The sequence below is a fragment of the Lissotriton vulgaris genome, chromosome 4_1, assembly GCF_964263255.1.
Source record: "Lissotriton vulgaris chromosome 4_1, aLisVul1.2, whole genome shotgun sequence".
NCBI lineage: Eukaryota > Metazoa > Chordata > Amphibia > Caudata > Salamandridae > Lissotriton > Lissotriton vulgaris.
Window position 1 is genome coordinate 991,154,160 of NC_141691.1, and position 23,634 is coordinate 991,177,793.

The 23,634-nt window shown below is 47.9% G+C and overlaps 1 protein-coding gene across 1 annotated transcript in view; it reads left to right on the forward strand.

Annotated features, from left to right (window-relative positions):
- Positions 1-23,634, forward strand: part of AFG3L2 (AFG3 like matrix AAA peptidase subunit 2) — a 134,284-nt gene that overhangs the window by 2,948 nt on the left and 107,702 nt on the right. The window contains exon 2 of the mRNA XM_086967382.1: positions 14,685-14,848. Within this exon, the coding sequence (XP_086823508.1) occupies positions 14,685-14,848 (164 nt within the window). The remainder of the gene's footprint in view (positions 1-14,684; positions 14,849-23,634) is intronic.

Here is a 23,634-nt window from a genome sequence, read left to right on the forward strand (position 1 = left end):
CCCCTCAAGCGCACAAGCAGCACCCACGGCGCTAAAATGATGACCACCAAAAGAGGGGGATCCGCCGGCGACACCGCTCCGCTAGGATCACTCTCCGCCACCGAGCGAAGGTGTCCGGTACGGCCAGACGGCAAGTAAGGGGGGGAGCCACCAAACACGGCGTCCCCAACCCACAACTTGCCGCACACCACCTCCGGAGTACCGGACGGTAGTCCCAGGCACGTTCATTTGCCTCCGGGCTCTTCGCACATCGGCATCTTCCGGCTGGCCCCAATCTTCCACCCGAGGCCGCCGCCGACACCGTCTTGCCGGCAACTCGCTAAGGGCGAGGCCCCGGTCTCAACCCCGGAGAGGCCGCACTTTCCGGGAGGACGCCGCTGCGGATCCACTGAGCACCGGACCCACCAGGATGGATGGTAAGTGACTGCAGAGCTTTGCATATAAGTTGTTGTCCGTTTTGGGCAGGATGAGCGACAGGATATTCGAATTTAGGCAGGTAGGACGGCGGAGCCGAGCTAACGTGCGGCAATCTCGTTGTCGAGCTTGGCTCCTCCCCCGCCACCATGGCTTTTGACACTATCGAGTGGCCTTATCTCTGGGCGGCTCTCTCGAAGTTCGGTTTCGGCCCCAATTTTATTGCCTGGGTCAAACTCCTTTACGCACAACCACTGGCCTAGGTGGTGGTAAATGGCAGGGTGTCTGGTTCGTTTACACTTGGGCGTGGCACCCGACCGGGTTGTCCGCTGTCTCCATTGCTTTTTGCCCTAGCGCTGGAGCCGCTGGCGGAGTGGCTTCGGTGGGGCCCTCGATCAGAGGCATCCGGTGGGCCCCTGATTTTGAAGATCGTGTCTCGCTATATGCTGATGACATTCTCCTTTATTTCACCTCAACCCAGAGGTCACTCAATGTGCTTTTTGATGTCCTCACCTCCTTCGGGAAAAATTCGGGTCTCGTCATTAACTGGACCAAATCCTGCGTTTATGTTCTGGCAGGGGAGCTCCCTCCGTTGCCTCGTAGATTCCCGATCCAAGTGGTTGAAACTAGTTTCCAGTACCTGGGGATTCATGTCTCCTTGGATTCCTCCGTCCGTTATGACCGCAATTTGTATGCTCCTCTCCGGCGTCTTAAACTGGACGTCCAGCGTCGCTTGCCCCTATCCCCGTTGGGGCGTGCGGCTCTTTTCAAGATGATGTCGCTCCCTAGATTCTTGTACGCACTTCAACATTTCTTCGATCCTATACCCTCTGGGTATTTCCGTGAGGTTGAGAGCCTTCAGAGACAATTGATTTGGGATGAACAAGCTCGTATCTCCTTACCCAAACTTACTTTGCCGTGGTACGATGGCGGCATTGCCCTCCCAGATATCAGGCGCTACTACTGGGCCTCCCAGTGGAGCACGGTTAATCATGTAACCTATTTCCCTGGTCCTGCTCCTGCTTTTGCGATGGACAAGCTCCTCCTGCCGGGTGGGAATTTTAATAGGGCATTGTATTCCAAGGATCCACTCCGCGCCCTGACTGGCCCCACGAAAAGTGCTGTACGAGTGTGGAGGGATGCAAGTGCTGCTACGGGATGGGGCGACAGGTTGACACGAATGACGCCACTGTATGACTCTGATAGATTGGGTAGCTTGTGGAGAACGAAAGGATTCGATAAATGGGACTCGATTGGCATCAGCAAGGTGGAGGATCTCTGGTCCAAGGGCACTGTTAAGTCCTTCGAAGCTCTTAAAGTGGAATACAAACTTGGTGACAAGGAGCACTTTAGGTACCTTCAGGTGCGGCACAACTTGATCTCAGTTTTCCCTCCGGGGACGGAGATTCCCCAGTCGTCGCCGCTTGAGGATCGGATTCTAGATGGCCATGTGCCAGACAGTACAATATCTCTGATCTATAAAAAGCTTATTAATAACAGGGCAGATCTCCTTGTGCGACTCAGGGCTTCGTGGACCGCCGACGGCCTGGAACAAGATGACAAGGATTGGCAGATGGCCGTCTCCTCCCCTAAGGAGGTGGCCATTCCAGCTCGCCTTCGTTTTGTACAGCTGAAGATCCTTCACCGAGTATATATGACTGGTACGCGACTGGTGCGGATGGGTTACTCGATTGATGGGTTATGTAAGCGTGGCTGTGGTATGAGTGGTACCTTTTTACATATCATTTGGGAATGTCCTGTGGTGTCTGCCTTTTGGTCTAGAGTGCATGCAATTATGGAAAGGGTCACCGGGGTCTCTCTCTTGCCTGAGGCCCGATGGTGCCTGCTTAACGTCTGGGATCCCACAGATTGTACTGCGGCTCAGACTTTTTGGGTTACTCTTGGTAACATGATTGCCAAGAGGGATATTGCTCAACTCTGGGGTTCCCATAGGCCACCCATGATAACTGCTTGGAAGGAGAACATGGACTGGTGCATGTTCAGGGAGAAGACGGTCTATGTGGCTCGGGCCGTCCTAAGAAATGGGGCAGGATTTGGTCCCAATGGAATGCATATCGTGGGAATATTTGCACTCCCCCATTTGACTATACCATTGATGTTACATTGTCCCCGTAGTTGACGTTCCGGACGTTTTTCTGTGGCAATTATATATATCGAGCCGCTCGTCACTCCCCCGTCCCTAGTCATATGTCTCACTATTCTATGGAGATTGGTTCACTTGCCCTCTCTACCAGAGTCCCTGGAATCGTTCTTTGCCATGTGTCTGTGTGGTTTGTTTGTTAGATGTTCCTTCACCAAAATTTTAAAATAAAACCGATTTCATCCTTTAGCTTATCCTGTACTATGCGCCTGTTACACCGAGAAGTTGCTGATCTATGTACGAAATGTAAGCTTCAAGATACAATGTTATGATGCTATCTGTCATAGCGGCCGGCCCGTTGGGTTGTAGGCAGACGCTGTGTACTGCGCATACCGGAAATAAAGGTTTTTATAAAAAAATAAAAAAAATTAGAATTGGACAAAGAAGGCAGGTCATTAGCAAACAATCTTAAGTACAAAGACTTTTCAAAACCTACAGCTACAATAAAATTCACACAGACCTCCAAGCAACACTCAAAGGTTTGCAGGACATTTATGCAACCCTATACAACCATGAGGTTTGCAGGACATTTATTCAACCCTATACAACCATGAGTTCACAGCTCCAATAGAAAACTGCATGGCAGACTTAGATGAATTATACTTACCCACATTAGATGAAACAGCAAACCAAGCCTGTGAGCCAGCCTCAAGCTATTCGATCTTCTACGACAAATCTGAAATACTTAACTTGACTGGAGGGGTGGCCAGGCTGACAGCACTCTTTCCATTAAGATCGGAAAAGTCTTTGATTAAATATCTTGGGGTCAGACTTACGTGGACCATTGAAGACCTTTTTAATGCCGACAGTTATGAAATGGGACAGGTATGTGTGGTCACAGGGGCTGGTGTCCTATCCGTCCCCCTATAGTTTTTAAACCTGCCCTAGAGGGCCAGTTCTTCCACAGATAGAGGGAGGGAGGCTGTAAAATAATCTCTGATATGTATGACACCACAAATGATCTTTGGGATGTATGACACCTCCTTCCTGTAATGTAAAACATCATTTGGCATACCTGAGTCCGAGATACTTCTCTATGCCCAGATTCGGTACTGGGTGACACACCATTCCATTCAAGCTGGAGCCAACAGGGTCAAGACACCCTTCAAATTCCTGTTCCCTAAACTAATCAGCACTTGGGGAACAATCTTGAATCTTTATAAGCTTCTAATAGTACATGATACTTCACAGACATGGCGGTATATTACGGGGTGGGCACGTGCTCTGGAAATGCAAGTGGCACCTAAGTGTTGGAACAGACTAAGCAAGGATATACACTCCTCCTCTAGCTGGACTTGGGGTGGGAAGTACACTATAAGGTATGGGACAGATGGCGCTGCACCCTCCACAAATGACACTATACATACCACAACACTTCTTCTAGGTGTTGAGAGTATGTGGAGCAATGGGGAGGCGCTGCACACGATGGGACGGTCTAGTGATCGGACCCTTTTGGAAGGAAATTACTAAGCTGTTACAAAAGTCCTGAACTTTCCGATCCTCGACACACTGGAGGTGATGCTCCCGGGCCTTAAACCTCTCGATTTGAGATTGATGACGAGTGGCGCTTGTATCTTCAGTGTTTGCACGCAAAACAGACATTAGCCCAGAACTGGAAGAAAAGCCTGTCCAGAACTCACCCAGTAGTACCATAGATTGTGGTCTAAATTTGCTATAGAACGTTTGACAAGTATTATGCAACAGACTAATCTGTTGTTTGGTGTTACATGGAAACTGTTGTACACGCAATTGAGCAGTGGGCCTCCTAGTTCAGTGCTTCCACCACGGTGGAGAGCCCTGGGCCTTTTTCATAGATATAACCGGGTGAGTCTCTACTATCAAAACTCACTGATACTGTTGCTTGGGAAGGTCTGATATAGTTGTTTCTGAGGTGTTTTGGCTATCTTTTACATTGTTGCTTAGGGTGGACATGAGGGGACTGCTTAGCCCTGGATTTACATGTGGGGTTGGCAGAAGGTAGATGAGGTTAATGGTGATCATAGGGACCAAGATTTAATGTAATCTGACAGGCACCATACATTGCTGGATTAATATCCTTCCGGTAACTATTGCTGGTGGGCTCCCTAGGTCGATTTTTTTCCCAGGAGCTGTAAAACTATAACGAATGTCCCTGTTTCACCCACAAATATATTTAATAAAGAGATTTACCCGAAGGTTCATTCTACAGCAGCGTCGCTAATCACAAAGGCCCATGAAGAAGTTGTTTCAGCAAAGCTTCTTGAAGGAGCAACAAAGATCAGTATTTGCACTGGATGCAGTTTAACAACAAAGGAAGAACTTGGGATACAAATAATAATGTTGACCTATCTAATGAACCATAACTAATCACTAACCTGTGATTTAAGTGTTAGCACAGAAAACACCAGAAGTGATCTAAGGATGCTGAGGACGTCCCAATAATTAAAAGCTGCAGGAGAAGTGCTGAGATGCGCTGGAAGTTGCAGGATCCAGGAAGTGACGTGAACTAATCACCTGGCTCTCAGAAGATCTCAAATTGAGATCCACGAATGCAAGAAAGAGCAGATCCAAGGCAGAGACTTTCCCTCACTTCCTTGAAATGCTTGAAGGAAAACCAAGTGCATGGCCGCAGCCTCAGTGTGGTTTTTATAGATAGCGACTTTTGAAATTCTTGCTTTAGTTCCGCAAATCCCACTGGAGCCCCACAGTGGTGGGGCACTTTTTCATAGGATTTAAAGTGTCCACATGGGGACAGGATTGGCTGCACCAGTTGCCGATATCCAAAACAAGATAGCATATATGTGAGAGCCATAATCCAGAGGGATACTACTCCTGCAACGTCAGAGCAAATGGCACAGTAGGTGGCAATGTCTTGGGCAAGGGGGTGGTCTCTTGTGCTCAGGATGAATGGTGATTGGAAGAGGTGAGCACCTTTGACATTTCATGACAGTAAAAAGACTGCCCAACAGGCTGAGGCTTGTCTGGGTGATGGGAGTCAAATAGACTAACCAAACGTGAGCATGAATTTGTCTAGCCAGCTCCCCTGACCTGTCCTGTAGGCTGTATTCTTTGCTGTCTGATAGGTTAAACAATCGTCCTTTGATGCGCCTGGAGTCCAAAATAGTTTTGAGCTCCTGAACAACATGTGTACTGGTGGCGGGGTGGATCAGGCCTATTGTGTTCAGTGAAACATGAAAAACATGATGTACAGGAGATTCATCTGGCAGAAATAACTTAGCAGACACTAGTTTTTATCATCCCTTTTATAGCAAAGGGATGTACATAGCTTGGGTATAACTTTAATAATACCTGTAGCCATACGTACTTGTTGGCTAAATAATCACAGTCTCTGGTTCATATTTGGTACTGGTTTTCCGTGTTTATCGGACTGCTTCTGGTAAGTGACCTTGACTTCGTAGAGGTTTTTCTTTGTTTGCTCCAAAATGTCCTGAGGGTGCTGATGATGATTTTTCACAGAGGGCACCTACTTTCCTACTCTATCAGCAGTGGGCTAGATATGAGGTGGTACCCTTGATGTCAATAGATGGGGGAAAACCAGTAGCCAGGTGTGTTGATTTCTAAGTGAAATAGACTGAGGGCTCCCACGCAGTTGATATAATTGGTTGCCAGTAGAAATGTTCCATTACTTGATTTGGGTGTTCTTTTTTGTCCACTGCTCTGCCGGTATAGGCATATGATTCACAGACAATGCCTAGATATGCTCATTAGAACTTGCCAACAAACAGAGGCCCAGGGTTGGAGGTAAAGGCATCAGAAATGCTGTGCACTTGTACTATGTGATAAATGTAAATATCTGCCAATCACTTGGCACAAGGTATTTTATGAAGGGGACGACAATTTGGTTGTAACTCCACTATGGATAAGATGATGGACTAGCCAACAAACTGGAGGCAAACTGGTTACAACATCCATACCAATAGTATGCCTAGGTGAAGATGGGACAGTTAATTATTGTAGCATCCCAGCCGACCAATAATGCGTGGTTCTTTTACGGACACAGATTGTGCAGTGCAGGACTAAGGCCTGTGCATTCTCAATCTATGTTTCCCACCAAACCAGCATTGACTCGATAGAAGAGTCTTGCGCTCTGCACTGCCAAGCACGTTTACTTTGCCATATTTGTTTCCTTTCCCTCCCTGCCCTCCAGTCTCCTTTCCCTCCATGTCTCTCTACTCTTTATCTTCACAATTTCCCTGGTCCTTTTTATTTGTTGTTCACTTTTCCAAGAACTGACTGTCTCTCCTCTTCTATCTTCCACAAGAACAACTTTTCCTCTTCTGTAGACAATATAAGAGCAAGCTGAAGCTCATCAGTAGGTCTTTGGTTATTGGCTTGTTTGCTGAGGTTGCTAGGACTCAGAGAAAGAAGGACATACTTCCTTGAAAATGTCTGCTCCTTCTCCTTGCACTGTCCTGTACTACTGACCAAGTAGTTGACAACACTACACACTGTTGGAGCACTTAATTACTGGCATCCGACCACTCTTTGAGGTCCAATAACTGGAGTTACTCCTTGCACTCCACCACATAGCGCAGTTATTCTTATTATTGCCAATAAACAGGGTATGGCCAGGGCTAACTGTTGTCAAGACACACAGGCCTACAACAGACTTGCATGCAAGAAAAGGGGAGCTTATCAGTTGTATTCCCTGAACGGAATATAGATGGCATGACTTGCAATACCTGAGGTTCTCAGTGGCGGGCCAACAATATCAATTCAAAGTACTTCCCTTCGGCTTAAAGTCTGCCCCAAATAGGTTTTACCAAATCCCTAGCCCCAATAGTAGCTCATTACGGCAAGGATGTGTACTGATGCTTCTAGTGATGGAGTTTGCAAAGAAAATAAAGCAAACCGGTATTGCCAATTTGATTGGAAATTACTTTCCAAGATGGCCGATCTGTGAGGAGCTCCGTTCAGGAGCTCCCGACCAGGCATCGCCTTTACTGCTTGTTAAGAGGTGCCTTCCCGCGCGGCTGCTCCCCGAAAAAGAAGGACTCTCAATTTTCTATTCAAGGTATCCTTTTATTTCCTACCTGCAATAGCCCAATATGATTGGCAGGGCGATCGACCCCTTAACACTGCCTGACCCTAAAATGGCAACCGCGCTAGTAGCGCTGGCTTATTACCAGTCTAGGGGAGTGAACGCTTTACCTCACTCTTACCAGATCCTTATCTCTTCACTTGCCAGCTGCCCATTTGTTATTTGGGTACGAGCATCTTCATTGACTCTGATCTCCCTGCATATGAGATGGCACCCACCTAGTGGAAACCTGGCATTCCACATCATTTGTGACTGTACTCTCAGCATCCACACACTTCTTACCAGATAGTGCAGAAGCCCGCTAAACATCTCCCAATCACATGGATGGTTCGCTCTGGACAACAGATACCACAGACAGAGGCATGGAACGCGATGCTGCACGGTACCCCCCTATTGCCGAGATGACCTAACGCTTAATCTTGACACTGGACTTAATGACTATGTGACTCCATCAGAGCTATGAGCCCATTTACTCTTACTTCCTGGGTCCCCGCAAGGTATTTTTCTACCACTGCCGATCTGCCAGAACTGTACTGCTTCTAAGCCCCCTGTTCCCACCCTCCCCCCCCCCCCCCCCCCCACCCCGCACTCTTCTGTCATTCCTCTGAGTACACTTAACCCCTACCTGGACAGCGGAGTTTGAGCTTTGGGTCCATCGCCCGGTGGAGCTGCTCTGTTCAGCTGTTCCCCTTCAGCCCCTTGGTATACAGAGGAGCTCAGAAAATGTAAACAGCAATGCAGAAATAAAGAAAGACATTGGAGGAAAAACTAAGACAACGAAAGTAGGAAGACGTATAAGGAACTTCTAACTCAATATAAACTCCTGATCACAGAGACCAAAAAAAAGTACTATAGTGAGCAAATTGAAAGTGCTAAAAACTCTAACAAAAAGCTCTATGAAATAACTAAACAGCTGGCAGGATGCGTTCCTGACCTTAACCCTCCTTGCTCACAAAGCTTCTGTGACTCATTGGCATCCTTCTTTTATACTAAAGTCAATGATATTTTTTCGGCATTCAATTCTGGTGATAACCAACATATTGAAAATATAACCACTCCACTCATAAGCAATAACTTGTCTCACTTTGCAGAAATCACAGAAAACCAAATCCAGGATATCATCAAAACCATTAAATCTGGATCTGCATTGGATCCCTGCCCCCTGAATACCCTCAGCTCACTAATGGATACCGTGATCCCTGTTATAACCCAAATATGTAATCTTATGTTTAGTACAGGCATTTTCTTTAATCCTCTAAAAAAGACTCTATTAAAGCCACTTCTGAAAAAACCCGGCCTAGATAAAACTGAATTGAAAAATTATAGGCCTATAGCCAACCTTCTGTTTCTTGCCAAAATAGCAGAGAAAGCCATGAATACCCAACTTGCGGAATTCATCGAGCAACACCATTTGCTCGATGAAACACAATTTGGATTCCGCAAGATTCATGGAACTGAAACGGCACTCATCAAAGCGGCGGACGACATCCGATCTATCAGAGACCAAGGTGGTGCTGCACTATTGGTGCTTCTAGATTTATCGTCCGCCTTCGACACGGTCGACCACAAGATCTTAGTCGACCGTGTCGAAAAGATGGGCGTACAAGGTCTGGCAAAAAAACTACTGGCATCTTTTCTGACGGATAGATCCCAGGCAGTTATCCTGGGACAATTCGAATCTGCAGAGTTGTCACTGCCATGTGGGGTACCTCAAGGTTCATCCCTTAGTCCGACACTTTTTAACATCTATGTGTCGGACCTCGCTAAAACCATCAAAGCGCATGGGATGAACCTTACCTCATATGCGGATGACTCCCAGTTGATTCTGGCCGTCAGAAATAATGGGGAAACAGTGGCGAAGAGTTTTAAAACAGGTATGCTGGCCATTGGACAATGGATGGCAGCAAACTGTTTAAAACTGAACTCCGATAAAACTGAGGTGGTAACTTTTGACCACCTCAGTCCCAACTGGTCTCCAATATGGTGGCCATCATCTTTCGGAGCTTTGCCCAAACCTGCTACGAAGGTGAGAAATTTGGGCGTCATCTTTGATGACAATTTAAATTTCATGGCCCATGCTAATCAAACTGCTACCACAGCGTTTTACAAACTACGCTTGATCAGGAAGATTCTTCCCTTTCTTCCCAAAAATGTAGGCAAGACATTGGTCAGCTCTCTTGTCCTATCGGCATTGGACTACTGCAATGGCTTATTTGCCAATGCCCAAGCTAGGGTTATTAAGAAAATGCAGACAGTCCAAAATGCAGCAGCCAGACTTCTCTCAGATATCCCCAAATTTATGCCTATAACCGAGACCTTAAGAAATTTTCACTGGCTCCCTATCAGGAACAGAATAAAATTTAAAACACTGTGCATTGTGTACAAATCACTACATCATCAAGCGGCTCAATTCCTGAGAGACCATCTTGTTCCATACATTCCATCTCGGACACTCCGCTCAGCTAAATTGAACGATTTGGTAGTGCCACGGACTAAGCTGGTCAACTGGGGAGACAGACGTTTCCTGGTTGCCGCCCCAAAATTATGGAACACACTCCCGCAATCCATAAGATCCAGTCCAAACCTCATGTCTTTTAGAAAGAATCTGAAAACATGGTTATTCAACCTCTAAATGCTCATAATATCGCACAGGAGAGCATACAAAGTACAGCGCCGAGACGCCTGCGGGCAATTGTTCGCGCTTAAATGCTAAAAATAAATAAATAAATAAATAAATAATTGAGGAGATAGGCCTTGGTTCATCCCCTGACCGCCACCTGCCCAGTCGGTCACTGGACACAGTTTTCTCCCCTTCTCCCTGTCTCGCCCTCCCCCCCCCCCCCCCCCCCCCTCGCATATTTCTGCCGTTCTGCCTTTTCCTTGTCTCCTTTCTTTCCATCTTTCTGACCGATGCCCGTTGGAGCTTCCTAGATAGCTATAGGGGAGACTAGCTTTGGATTTCCTCCCTGGCCTCCACCTACCCTTCCGGTCTTTGGCCCGACTTTTGCTTTATCTCTTATTCCATCTTCCCCCTCGTCCACTCCCTTCTCACTCCCCCTCTCCTCCTTCCCGCTCTACTTGTCTCGCCCGGAGTACACATGATCTCTACCCTGACAGCGGAGTCCGAGCATTTTGTCCAACGCCCGGTGGAGCTACTATGTTCAGCTAATGAGGAGATCGGCCCTGGTTCATCCCCTGACCGTCACCTGCCCAGCCGGACCTTGGGCACAGTTTCTCCCCTTCACTCTGTCTCTCCCCCCCCCCCCCCCCCCCCCCCCCATCGTATTTCAGGTGCTCTACTTTCTCCTCCTCGCCTTTCTTTCTAGCTTTCTAGCTGTCGGACCGATGCCCGTTGGCGCTTCATAGAGAGCTATAGAGGAGACTGGCTTTGGATTATCTCCCTGGCTGTCACCTACCCACTCGGTCTTTAGGCTGACTTTCCCTTTATCTCTTCTCCGTCTTTCCCCTCGTCCTCTCCCTTCTCACTCCACCTCTCCCCTTTCCCTCTCTATTTATCTCTCTGGACATTGGACACAGTTCTGCCTCATCTCTCTGCTATGGCTCCTACCTCCCCTCCTTTCCTATATATTCTCTCAACCTCGTTGTTTGTTTTCTGTACCTTACTACGCTATTGTAACTGATATCATTTGTAATGCTATATTCCTCTGTTTTAGCGCTCTGATACCTTCGGGCCTAGCCAGCGCTTTATAATCCTTTTGATGTACCTTCTAATGCAACGTTACCCTGGTTATCCGCTCTGATACCTCCGGGTCTAGATAGCACTATATAACCTTCGCAAATAAAATAAACTAAAAACTGTTTTTTCCTGGTCGCTGAGACATGGCTGATGACCGGTGGAGCTGCTTGACACTTAATGAGGAGATTGGCCTTGGTTTCCCCCTTGATCGTCACCTACCCAGCCGGACATTGGGCATTGTTCCTCCTCGTCTCAATATTGTGGGAAGACTTAAAGAAGACAAACAGGGCGTGTTTGAGTGAAAGATACCAGAGAATCTGTCAGTTGGGTTACTAGTCCAGCCAATTACCCTGATTGTGTAATTACACCAGATGCGTCAGTAGTCTGCTGACGAGCTGACATGCAGGATCTGTCCACAAAAGGTCTGTGGTAGGAAGAAGAAAAAAACCTCATCAACATTCTGGAGTTCTGAGCAATATGGGATGGATAACGAATCCGCTGTCCGTCCTAAGAACCTCTGTGTATTATATAGGCTTGAGATCTTATACCCTATCAGAAGAGGCCATGGAACACTGTGATCTCAAAAAACCTGTGCATCATTTTGGAATGTGTCCCAGGTCTCGACCAATGATCAGGCAGATGCTTTAAACTGCTCTCTCTGTCACTGTCACAAATAGTAAATCGAACAAGACCAACTATGGACAAGCTTCAAATGCTGAGAACAACGCAAGCTGTACCCCTTAGCTAGCCAACAAAACAGGTAATGCAAGTTCCTTTCAAGCAAGCCCTGGCAATGAGTGGACCTAGGTGGGGTAGATTTTGAAGATGTGATAAAGCGACCTTACTTGCACCTTTCAGCTGTTTAACCCCTTCGATGCTCATGACGGAACGGTTCCGTCATGAGCATCGGTTGAGCTGTGCTCATGACGGAACCGTTCTTTCATGACCACGCCCGTTTTCGTTAGGGCTCAGCACCAGCGGTAAATCTTACCCGCACGGATGTGGTTAATTTCATCCCTAGAGTCCTAACCAAAGCCAAGGAGAACTGTGTGCCCTTATTCTCAAAGCAGCAGCATGATCAAGGCAGTATTGGTACACTGGGGTAGAGCAAAGCGTCTTATCTCACACTAATTCCACTGACGATTCATCTTGCTCCTTTGTTTAGGCAGCACACTCTGGTTTTACATCAAGACCTGAAGCCTTTGAACCTCAGTCTGCTTCCTAACAATATAGAGTTTAGCTATAGAGAAATGTAATCTTAATAAATGCAAATCCTTGTGCAGCCCTTAGCTTCTTCCACCGCTAAGACTCATGAAGCCAAATAGAAACACTCCATCTAGTTTTCAAAGAAGGTTTTGCAAATACGTTTGTCGCAGCCCCACCTACTCCTGCCATACCTGCATGTAGCCATAGGAGTTCCAAATTATGCATGAGCTGGGATAATGTATACTGAATGCAGCTGAAGATATTTCTGTGGACCAAGCATTCCGGCATAGCCCGATTCCATTATGGGGAGTCTTCTTTCTACTTAATATGTGCTACTGTATTCACTTATTGCTGCTCTGATTCAAACATGTGAATCTATCAAAGATACAATGTTGAAGAATAAGTAAGTTATTGATCTAAAAGTTTTGTTCTGCCACATTGGTGTGTTTCCAAATTCATTTGAGATCCTCAGCCCTCCATGGTCACAGGCTCACATTGACTGAAGTCCGGCCAGTTTCAAATTAGGTGAATGTGCCTCTAAAGTGACATTACCTGTTATTACTGTTTACTGCCATGTTACAATAGTCGGGTTTCCCAGCTGGATAACTGGGTTTGATACAAGGAGGTGACTTAAAGAAAGGTAACAATGCTGGAAAACTGTCATTTAAGGCAACTAACAGATTGTTTACTATTACTCAAATTAATGATATTCACTTGATTGTCTTTGGAAGGATAAAATGCTGAGTTGGTCTTCCTAGCTTTCAAACTCCTAATCCGTAAACAATACAAGAGATCAGCGACAGGTGCTTTTCTCACTGAGCCATCTTGCTGGCTGAGGTGCAAGTGATGGCTTTGCTGTGAACAAAGGCATCACACGCTACAATGCTTATGACCGTATTGGAGAGGGAAATATCTGTACGTGCATAATGTTTTCCATTTCCCGTAAATGTAGGTCGCAGACCTATGATTGGTAGGCATATGGAATGGAAAATCTGAATGTCATAGCTGCCGCGGGTACCTATGTTGGTTTTGAAAATTGTGGTAAAGCAGAATTCTACATTTACGACTGCCCTGATTTGATGATTTTTTTTTCCAGGATCTAATCAACTGAAATGCCCTTTTCTTATGCTAAGGCTGTTAACTACCATTTCCTTTAGGGAGAGAACGCGATACTTCTCATGCACACATGGCTGAACAATGTCAAATAAGATGGCTGCCACCTATCTTGCCAGTCCCTGTTAAATCTCCGGATTTTCTGATTGACGCCTCAAAGGTGCAGTAAGCATAGTTTGACCTTGGAGCAGTGCTCAAATTAACCCTTCTTTATGTGCCTCATTCTTGCACCTCCGTTGATTTAATTCTGGAAAGGTCTTCAAGCCGCCTCGTTACCAGCATCCCACTTTTTACTCAGTTGCTTTATGCCTCACCCCTCTCAGTTCAAAAGAAGTTTATTGATATAAAGTAACAACATTGCACTTACTCACGGTCCTTAGTTCTCATCGATAAGGTTCCTGCATACTTCCGTATCCCCCACTTGCAGCAGGCTGAGTAGCCATTTGGACTAGCCTTGCTCTTCTACATACCCCCGAAATACAAATAAATACTTTGATTTCCGTACAGAATCGTTTTTTCTTTTGGGGGGTTGGTGGGGGGGGGGGTGTTATATAACGGGAACTCGACCCTAAGGTATCAGGGCGCTTTACATAAGCTTTGACACATTATTTTTTTGTTAGGCACAGGGAGATTAAGTGATTGGCCCAGAATCACAGGCTTGGAGCGTCGATGCCGAGACTCGAACCCGGTTCAAGCCGTTAGGTTACAGCCACCGATCATCGTGCTGTGGAATGTACTGTGCACACCCTGACAATAAAGTAGAACAATCTCAGTGAGGAAACACTCGGTGGCTCTGTGTTAAAATGTGTTTTAGTAGGCGTTGACACGAACCACCCCCAAGACTTGTTTTCTTATGTTTTGTAGCACGCATTATGTTTTTAGTCTCTTCAAACTCCGTTTTCCATTAAAGCCAGGATGTCTCTTATTCCCTCTAAATATAGTCTAGCTAATCCCCGTTCAGACCCATGTTTTCATTAAATCGCGCGCCTTCAGCCGCGCGTGAGTCATGTATTGTGCACCAAGTGACTGTGCGCCCATCCGGGCATTACTAGAGAAGTCCGCACAGGGACCGGAAATAACTCACCGCTTTGCTTTTCCTTCACAGGTGCTGACATTGCAAATGTGTGCAACGAAGCTGCCTTAATCGCAGCAAGGTTTTTGGCAGACTCTATAACGCAGAAGCACTTCGAACAAGCAATTGAACGAGTTATAGGAGGTAAAGCAGCTCCAGTGTTTAGTGTCAATTCAGAGAAAAGTAATTTGTCGTATGTCTGTAAAATGTATTTTCCAGAAGAAAGTGCACACATATTTTGAAGTATGGCTGGACAGCCGCAGCTATCTGCATGACCTATATTTATGAATATTTTAAACTACGCATTTAATCGATTTTCCTCCACCCATAGCAGTATTTTTGTCACACTATGGTTTTTGTTGTTTGATATATGATTTTGCCTACTATGGAATGCTTGCATTGCAATGGATGAGGGACTGTTTTACATCCCAAACGTAAACAAAATCATCGTACATTGAGTGTCATAAGTAACATACAGAAAACAGGCGTGAATAGCGTATAGAAAATATTTCATTTATCTTCAAAGCGGACAGCTCAAGTACAGCACATGCATCATCCGTTGTAATTTACTGTGTGTGGACACACCCAGCACAAGTACAGTACATGGATCAGCAGGGAAAGTTTACAAAAACCTACACACAGTAGATACAGTGGTACACGCTTCCATCACACTAGTATAATATAGTAAATGTGAAGGGAATCAAAACAGCCAACAACCAGGTGTGTGTGTGGATGTCACTTTGCAGCCAGGCCAGCATCTCTGGAGGGCAGACTCTGGGGTTCTTACAAGAGGCACATGAGTGTATGTAAGTGTGTGTGTGTGTGTGTGTGTGTGCGTGCGCGCGCGCTTCTGAGAAGGCTATTTTGGTCACACACTCAAGCCAGTTGTAACAAATGCACTTTTTCCTTTGGAATGGTTCTGTCTGTATTGGACTTTTACAGGGCATGAGTAGGGGGTACAAGCGGGTGGACGGCGTCCACCCACTATTTTCACAGGATGAACACCAACCACCCTGCCAAGAAGTTGGGCTCCACTAAATAATGTGCTGAACTCGTCCAGGTGTAATTTCCAAACAACGGGACACTTTCAGCAGTGCCTGCACTTTATCTGCTTCCATCTGCAACAAACAACAACGTGCAGGCGGGGCGGGGCTTTCTTATTTAAGACTCCTGCTGGGCCCATAACAAAGGCCGACTTTTGTAAGTCTCTTGGCTGGGAGCAGTCAGGAACCTCACACCTGATGCAAATGAAACGGAGGGGAAACCGTGGCTCACACCTTGACAGCGTTTCAGGCATACTTAACACCATGCGCGCTAGCGGAATTCCGCTCGCACGCTGGGATTTGCGAAAACGCACTTTACGTGACGAGCTGGGCTCGTCATCAGCGTGTGAGGAGGCTACGCCATGACGAGCCCAGCTCGTCATCAGCGTGGAAGGGTTTAAGAGAGGCAGCTTTTCACTTTAGTTCAGTCCCTGTTTAGGAGATATGCATGCACTGTAAGATTGTCAGATGTGTTTCTTTCCCTGTACACAAAGCAAATTGCATTTTATATAAAGCTTACTACACCTGAGGAGGCGTTGAAATAATTGAAGTACCACTATTTTTTCTTGTATAGCCCTACTCATCCCAATGCAGGGTGTCGGAGCTCTTTACATCAGCATGTGCATATTACATGTACCATACATTTATACGTTTCTAAATGAATGTACAGGATGCGTTACATAAAACTGGGGATTGCAAGGTGTAGAAGTCACATATCCTCTTCCACAGCTCACTGTGCTATTATCCCCGCAATGCGCTCAAACATACACATGATAGCCTTAATAAACGTATATGTGAGGGCTTTAGATCTGATGTCACTTCTTGTGATGCCACTTCCTGTAAAGTCGTGGCTTGTTAAGCCACTTTCTATGATGTCGTGGGCCGAGGTCCCGCGCACCATGATGTCACTTGCATACTGCCTAACTAGGTTAGTCCCCCGCTTCTTTTTCTAGGACTTGTGCCCTGCACTTTTATCTTTACAGAGCAACTGATGGTGGTGCTATATTCAGGCCATTTTGGGATGGGGCCTACCTTTTCCATCACAAAATGCTCTAAGATGTTGTCAAATTCCCACAAATGGCCTACACACATTGTTGCTTTGAAAAAGTTGGATAACCACACTGCATAATATCATTTAACCGGAGTCACCAAAAATACTTGTCAGTACAAGAACCCTGAATCGTTGGTAGCCTTTAGCCCTAACAATTGTCCATAAAGTCCCACACCTCATATCGCCCTACTTTCTGGCCAATATATTTTCCTTTTCTCAATTTTCACCCTGCCTTAGATCAGCAAGCCACCTCTTGCTCACCACCACTAAGACCAGTACAGGCACTTATAGAGACACTGCATTTTTAATATTTTTTTATCGAGCAATGACCAAATATTGGGACTCTCGCCCTTAGATTTTAAGTTTGTATGCAGAAACAAATCTGTGTTTTAGATGCCAGCTGAAAACCTGGCTTTATAACTGGGAAGTATCTTTCAGCATTTTGCCTGGTCACTTTAGCAAGAAGGTTTTGAGACAGTGTCTTCCTAAACAGCCAAGAAGCATCTGCATAGGAGCGTCCTGCAACTACATTATAAACTAACATAACTCCTAGCATTGTGCATACAAATGTTTATGTGCATTTGCAAATTAAACCCAGTGCTTATTAAGAGAAGCTGTTTGTGGAAGATGAAGAGAAACAAAGAAAATAATGTGCTTTGGTTGAAACTTGAAAACAACTAAAATCGGGTCAAGTAATGTCAATTTATAAAGAAAATGTTTATTATTATTATTTATTTTTATAAATGTTTAATTATTTTCTAATTTATTTCTTTATTTTTTCTATAAAAATTTTTTCTCATTTTACTTGGTACCTTGTACAAATTCGTTTTTTTCTGTCAACAGTTGCATCAATCTTGTGTGCCATGTTGTGATAGTAGCTTGCTTCTCTGCAAGGTAGTTCTCTGCAAGGTAGTGATGCCAGAGACAGGGTATGTAAGCTGGGTGAAGATAAGAACCAACGCTTAACCACATTGAAACGTGTTTTCTGTGCCAAGGTTATGAATAGGGGGCATGGATTTTTTTTTTGTTTTAAATTCTCTCGTTTACCAGCCCCCACACCTCGATTCACCAAATACATTTAAAATTGAGGTACCGGTTACATGGGCACGTTTCTTAGCTTTTCAACTTCTTGGGTTGCAGAGCGCCTCTCCAATCAGGCAGTCTATTTTAGTTGTTGAGCTGTTCAGTGGTCACCTGGGTTTGAACCTGTGGCTACAGGTGGCACGCAGTTCTCCGCTGCGGGGTTATCTTTCCACTGAGCTGTCTTTCTAGTTTATGAGCATTACCATTTTTACTGCAGTTCTAATCGATGCATGTTTTTCCCCTGAGAGGTTTGCACTGTCCATGTATTCTGCTTTTCAGATAAGGAGAAGTTCACGTTATTGAGAAAATACAATGTTTATTTTCCAAATAAAAAGGAAAAAAGAAACGCCAAAAAAACAGCCAACCTGTGAAAAGTTAATGTTTTTTCTTGCAATCTGGTCGCAAGTGTAGCTTGAGGAGGAGGAATTAAGGGAAGGTTTTTTCAGCTTGAACTTTGCCCTGAGGCTTCTGTGGACTCTGATGGACTACCAGATTTTTTATTTTTCCTTGTCAGGAATTTGTGTTCGATACAGATACATGCAATCATCACCTTTCATGAAAACCCTGTGCTCCTAAGTCGTAGGTAACAAACTTGGCAACATGTTTACAAGTTATCCCTTGGACCTTTTACTTGTGAAGGAAAAAACAATACAATACATTTACTCCACCTGTCTTCATCTGTCTGCCCCACTCCCCGGTCACTGTATGGTTCCTGGAGGGAAGAGAAAAGAGGGTTAGTTGCCCCTCCAGCCCCCCCCCCCCGTACCCAGCAAGGCAGTGGGACCCCATTTGGTCCACAGGCAACACTGTCATAGTCAGATTCATCGATTACCGCATAGTTACGCAGGAAGCTGTGGATAATCTTCCAGCAGGCCAGAGTCAATGTTTCCTACTTCCCTACTACCAGGTGGTTTCTGGAAAACAGAAGAACACATTAAAAACAGAACAAGAGCCTCCAGCAGTCCTGAAGGTTTCCAAGTGCATGCGTCCATGGAAACAAACCATACATTACAGAGTCCGTGCTGACAAAATAGATAAAATGTATGCTTCTTTCAACCCGAACTCTACAACAGACGTAATCAACCGGGAGCAACGGACCCCACATCCAGAGGCCTCATCCAGGCTGGGCAATTTCTCCCCCCTAGCAGAAGCTGATGTATTAAAAGCAATGGGGGAGTCCAATCAGGATCCCTCTTAGACCCCTGCCCCCATTTCATCTTTGCGCAAATTGCAATGTGCTCTGCCCTTACGTTACACAGCTTTTTAAAAACACCCTTAACACCGCCACCTTCCCTGAAATCTGGAAACAGGCGGTACTGACCCCCCTCCTTAAGAAAGTAGGAACAGATGTCCACAACCCTGAAAATTACCTGCCTATCCCAACTGCCATACCTCTCCAAAGTTCTGGAGAGGCTGGTAAATAGACCATTATCTGAGGGCGTGGCTTGAGGCGTCAAGATGGCGGTTGCACTCTAAGAGTGCTCTGAGACCCCTCAGTCATCCGCCTCGCATCCTACAATTTCTGGCACCCATCCGTCCTCCCCACGTACCTGCTGTAGCCCTCGGGGTGTGTGTGTGTGGGGTGTCCTTGAAGTCATTTGTGAACTGGGTCGGCCTCTGATCTAGCCGGTCATCTGCTATGACTCCAGGGCCCTTGCTTGTAAAATGGCAGCTCTCATTGCGCCGTGCTGAGGGGTTAGATGCTCCTGTCCTGGGGGAGCCGTTTGAGATTGCGACTCTCCCTTGCTCCTGCAGTGGACTCCGAAGTCTCTCGGATTTCCCAAGCCTCTGACTGCCCGCTGGGGCCGCTCCATACTTGGTGGGTGCATGGTGGCGGTGCCCGGTGTTCCGGGCGGGCTGCCTCCTTTATTGCAGTGAGGACCGCTGTGTGGGCGCAGACCAGGCACCCGCGGTGGTGCTCTTGTGTGCCCCAAGCCCGGGAGATGGGCGGGGCGGCCCGCGGTGGAGCTGCATCCGCTCGGCTCCGGGGCTTGCCGCAGCAGCTGAGGTGAGACGGTGTCAGGCGGATCGTGAGGTGGTGGCTGGCATATTGTAGCGGGGTGCTCAACGGACGTGCGGCCCTCCCGGGCCCCCTCGTCCTCCTCCTCCTGGCAATTTCGTTTGGTTGTGGCGAGAGGCTCTTGGCAGCGTGTGTCGTGCTGCGGGCTCCTCTTCCTCTCTACACCTCTCATGCATGAAGTTGTCTCCTGCCTGGAGGTGCTGTGACCCGGGCCTACATCGTCCCCTGGCTAAATGATTCCTGGTAGCTGGGTGGCCCGCTGGGTCTGCGAGGCCGAGCTGTCATCTGTGCTGGTGAGTGGGGGGTGGGTCCAGGGTTCGGCTGCATAATCGTGCAGCAGGGTCGGGAGGTCGGTGTTGGGCTTTCCTGTAGGTGACGGCTGCCCCCTCCCCCGCCCCTCCCCGTGAGGCTTTTGGGAGTTCTGCAGGTGCTGGGACTTGGTTGGACAGGTCCTCTTATCCACAGTGACCTCGTTCCAGTGGACTTGGCCCTTGGGGTCCTACAGGGGAGGGGTCTGGAGCTGCTACCCCCCAGACTTTTTTCACCATCGCCCGGGTCTGTGAGGCCTACCTCAGCCTTCTCCTTCTACCGGCTGCAGGTTGGGTGGCAGGGTGCGGCTGGGTGGCTCCGCCCCCCCTCGGGTTTTCCCGCTTCCTCCCTCCTGGATGAGGACTGACTGGGGGCTCACTGGGGAGGGCGCCTCTGGCCTTCGCCTGCCGCCTTGCTAGTCACACCACCAGACTGCTCTTGTACGTGCCATCTGGGGGGGCCGGGCTGCCCCATTTGATCTTCCGACCTGTGGAGCTCCTCCTGTCCCAGTGGCGGTTCCGTGAAGATTCCCACACCTGGGGCCTGCATACTTTCTTTTCGACCCTTGCGATCCCTGTGGCCCTGCCCAGCCGACATTCATAGGCAAAGACAGGACATCCAAAGCAGCGTCCGCCCCCACGCAAACTAAAATGGATCGCTTTACCACCAAGAGCCGCCAGGCAGGCTGGGAACACACACCCCCGTTACCGGGCACAGACCTAGCGACCATCTTGCAGGCCATAAGTAACTTGCAAGCCTTGGTCGAGGAAAAGATAGGATAGATCAAGGTGGATGTGTCTCTTCTCTGACAGGACCTCCGCAATGCCACAGCCCGAATATCCAAAGCTGAATCCCAGATCTCGACTGCAGAAGATGACATCCGTCAGCTCAAAGATCAAGTGGCCCGTCTAAGCTCCCACACCAAGGAGCTCCACCGGCGCGCTGAGGCGCACTCTCTGGCTCCCCTAAAATTCCAAAACCATGTCATCATGGTGTTTCCGGACTACACCAGAGAAGTGCAGGATCAGTGTCGATCATACACCGAGGTCAAGAAGAAATTACGCTCACTGGGCATCCAATACCAGCTGCAGTTTGTGGCACGCCTGCGGGTTGTTTTCCAGAACAAGACTCACTTCTTCGAGTCGCCTCAGGCGGCCTGGACTTGGTTAACGCAAGAACAGCCCCTCAGGCTGCTGCGTAGTCAGACCCCCGGGCCGCTGAGCGCCCTGGCCTCGCACTCCCGCCGGAGGCGCAGGTCTCAGGGGGTGTTCCGGAGATCCTCAAGCCTCGCAGTACAGAGAACCCGCGACTCTTCGGGCTCCTCCACCTCCCCTCCCCGTCTCAAGCCGCATTCTTCCAGAGGCCCGTCTCTGGAGTCTCCACGATCGCCCCGCTGGGAGTCCCCGGGGTGTCTACTGATCTCTCCCGCAGCCCGACCCTCTGATGGACTGGTAGGGTACTGATGCTTCTGTAGGCGCCTGGGGTCATGCCCTGACCTGCTAGGGGTCTGGAGCTGTGGCAAACTGTTCGCTTTGAATCTTCGACTTTTTTCCGAGACACTATTCATCCGCTCATATGGAGGGGTCCATCCACGCATTTCAACCAGTGCATTTTAGTTTGGTTTCTACTTCTTTGGGGGCCGACAGATGCTTCTGTTCTCGAAGTATAGGGTTGGGGAGGGGATTGGGATTGTTTTTTCCTGCAGTTTGTTTTTGTCTTTTGTTGTTTTGTTACATCAGTTCTCACACGACACCCTGCCACAATTACCTCTGGGTCACTTCAGGTCTCATCCTGGCACCCGGTTTGATGCGCCTGCGACCTCTCCCCTGACCATGACTCCTGATGAGACTTCCTTCCATCGGTACGACCACCCACCGCCATGACTGATACACCGGTACCAAGGGCTTCCCTTCAACTAATGTCCTGGAACGTGAATGGCCTTCTGGACCGCTTCAAATGCATGGCTGTACTGCAGTATACAAAAGTGTCTTGGGGTAGAAGTTCTCCTACTTCAGGAAACGCACTTGCTGGAGAATCCTTGTCCCTTTCTGGCACGGTACAGATTTGATAGGGTGTGGCATTCTGGGCTTACCAAGGGTTCCCGTGGGGTCGCAATCCTATTAGAGCGTTCCCTCCCCCTTGTGCCTTCCAAGGTCAGTCAAGACCCGCAGGGCACATTTGTGGCCCTTTCCAGCTCTTTAAATGGCTTAGACTTAGAATCCATATATTCACCCCCTTCTTTGCTTGCAGTGACCCTGGCCAACTCTATCAACCTCGTTCCTCCTGCCCTTGGGCCCCACTTTCATCGGAGGGGACTGTAATGCGGTTTCCTCCCAGGATCTGGACACGTCTGCCCCCGTCCCAGAATAGACCCACGCAGGCAAAACAATTACTGAACTGGGCCGAATCGCTGAGTCTGTGCCACGCTTGGCGCATCTGGCATCCACAGGCCAAACAGTTCACTCACTCCTCGGCAGCCCCCCAAACACATGCACGCATTGACACAATCTTTGTCCCTTCGACGGACTGTGCCATGATTCTAGATGTATGTAAACTTCCTAGGGATATATCTGACCACTCTCTGGTCTTGCTCAGTTCGGGACCCCCCCTTTCCTTGCTGCGTCCGATGTGGAGGCTGAACGCATAGTTCCTCCAGGACAAGGAGTTCCGGAAAGTAGTGGGGAAAAGAACTCAACCAGTACTTTTTGGCCAACAACGGGTCTGTGTCCTCCCCGGGTACCCTATGGGAGGCGAGCAAGGCCACAATCCGCGGTGTCGCTAAGGGCCAGCTTAAGGGTCAGCGGCAGGAGCAACTGCATCAGATTTCCTCCCGCAAGGTGCAGGCACTGCGCCTTGAACAAAACCTGTCCGTAGCTGCAGACGCGCCCGGGGAGAGACTTCTTGCCCACCTCCGCGCCTAGATTAGCCAACTCTCTAAGGATGCCGCTAAACTTCTCTGGCGCTCGTCGGTCACCAGGGTATATGGATGGGGTGACCAGAATGGCTCCCTCCTTCACAGGTTAGCCACCTATCCCAGGTCGAACCGCATTATTCCTGAAATAGTTGACCCGGATGGCTTGGTGCACCCCTCCCCTACGGGGATCGTCCACGTCTTCTCCTCCTACTACCACCAACTGTACACTTCCAAATCCCTGACACTCTCACTCACGGGCTTGCTAGAAGCCGGGAATGTTCACCTTCTTCGCTTAGGATTCACGGTCCAGGCGGATCTCGACTGTCCTATCACTCGTGAGGAGATCAGCACGGCCATAACCCGTACCACCTCCGGCAAGACGCCGGGTCCAGACGGATTCCCACAAGAATTCTATGCTCTATATCGGGATACCCTCATTCCATGCCTTGCTGGATTGTTTGAGGAGGTGGTTGACAAGGGTTCCTTCCCACCAGAGACTGACCTGGCCAC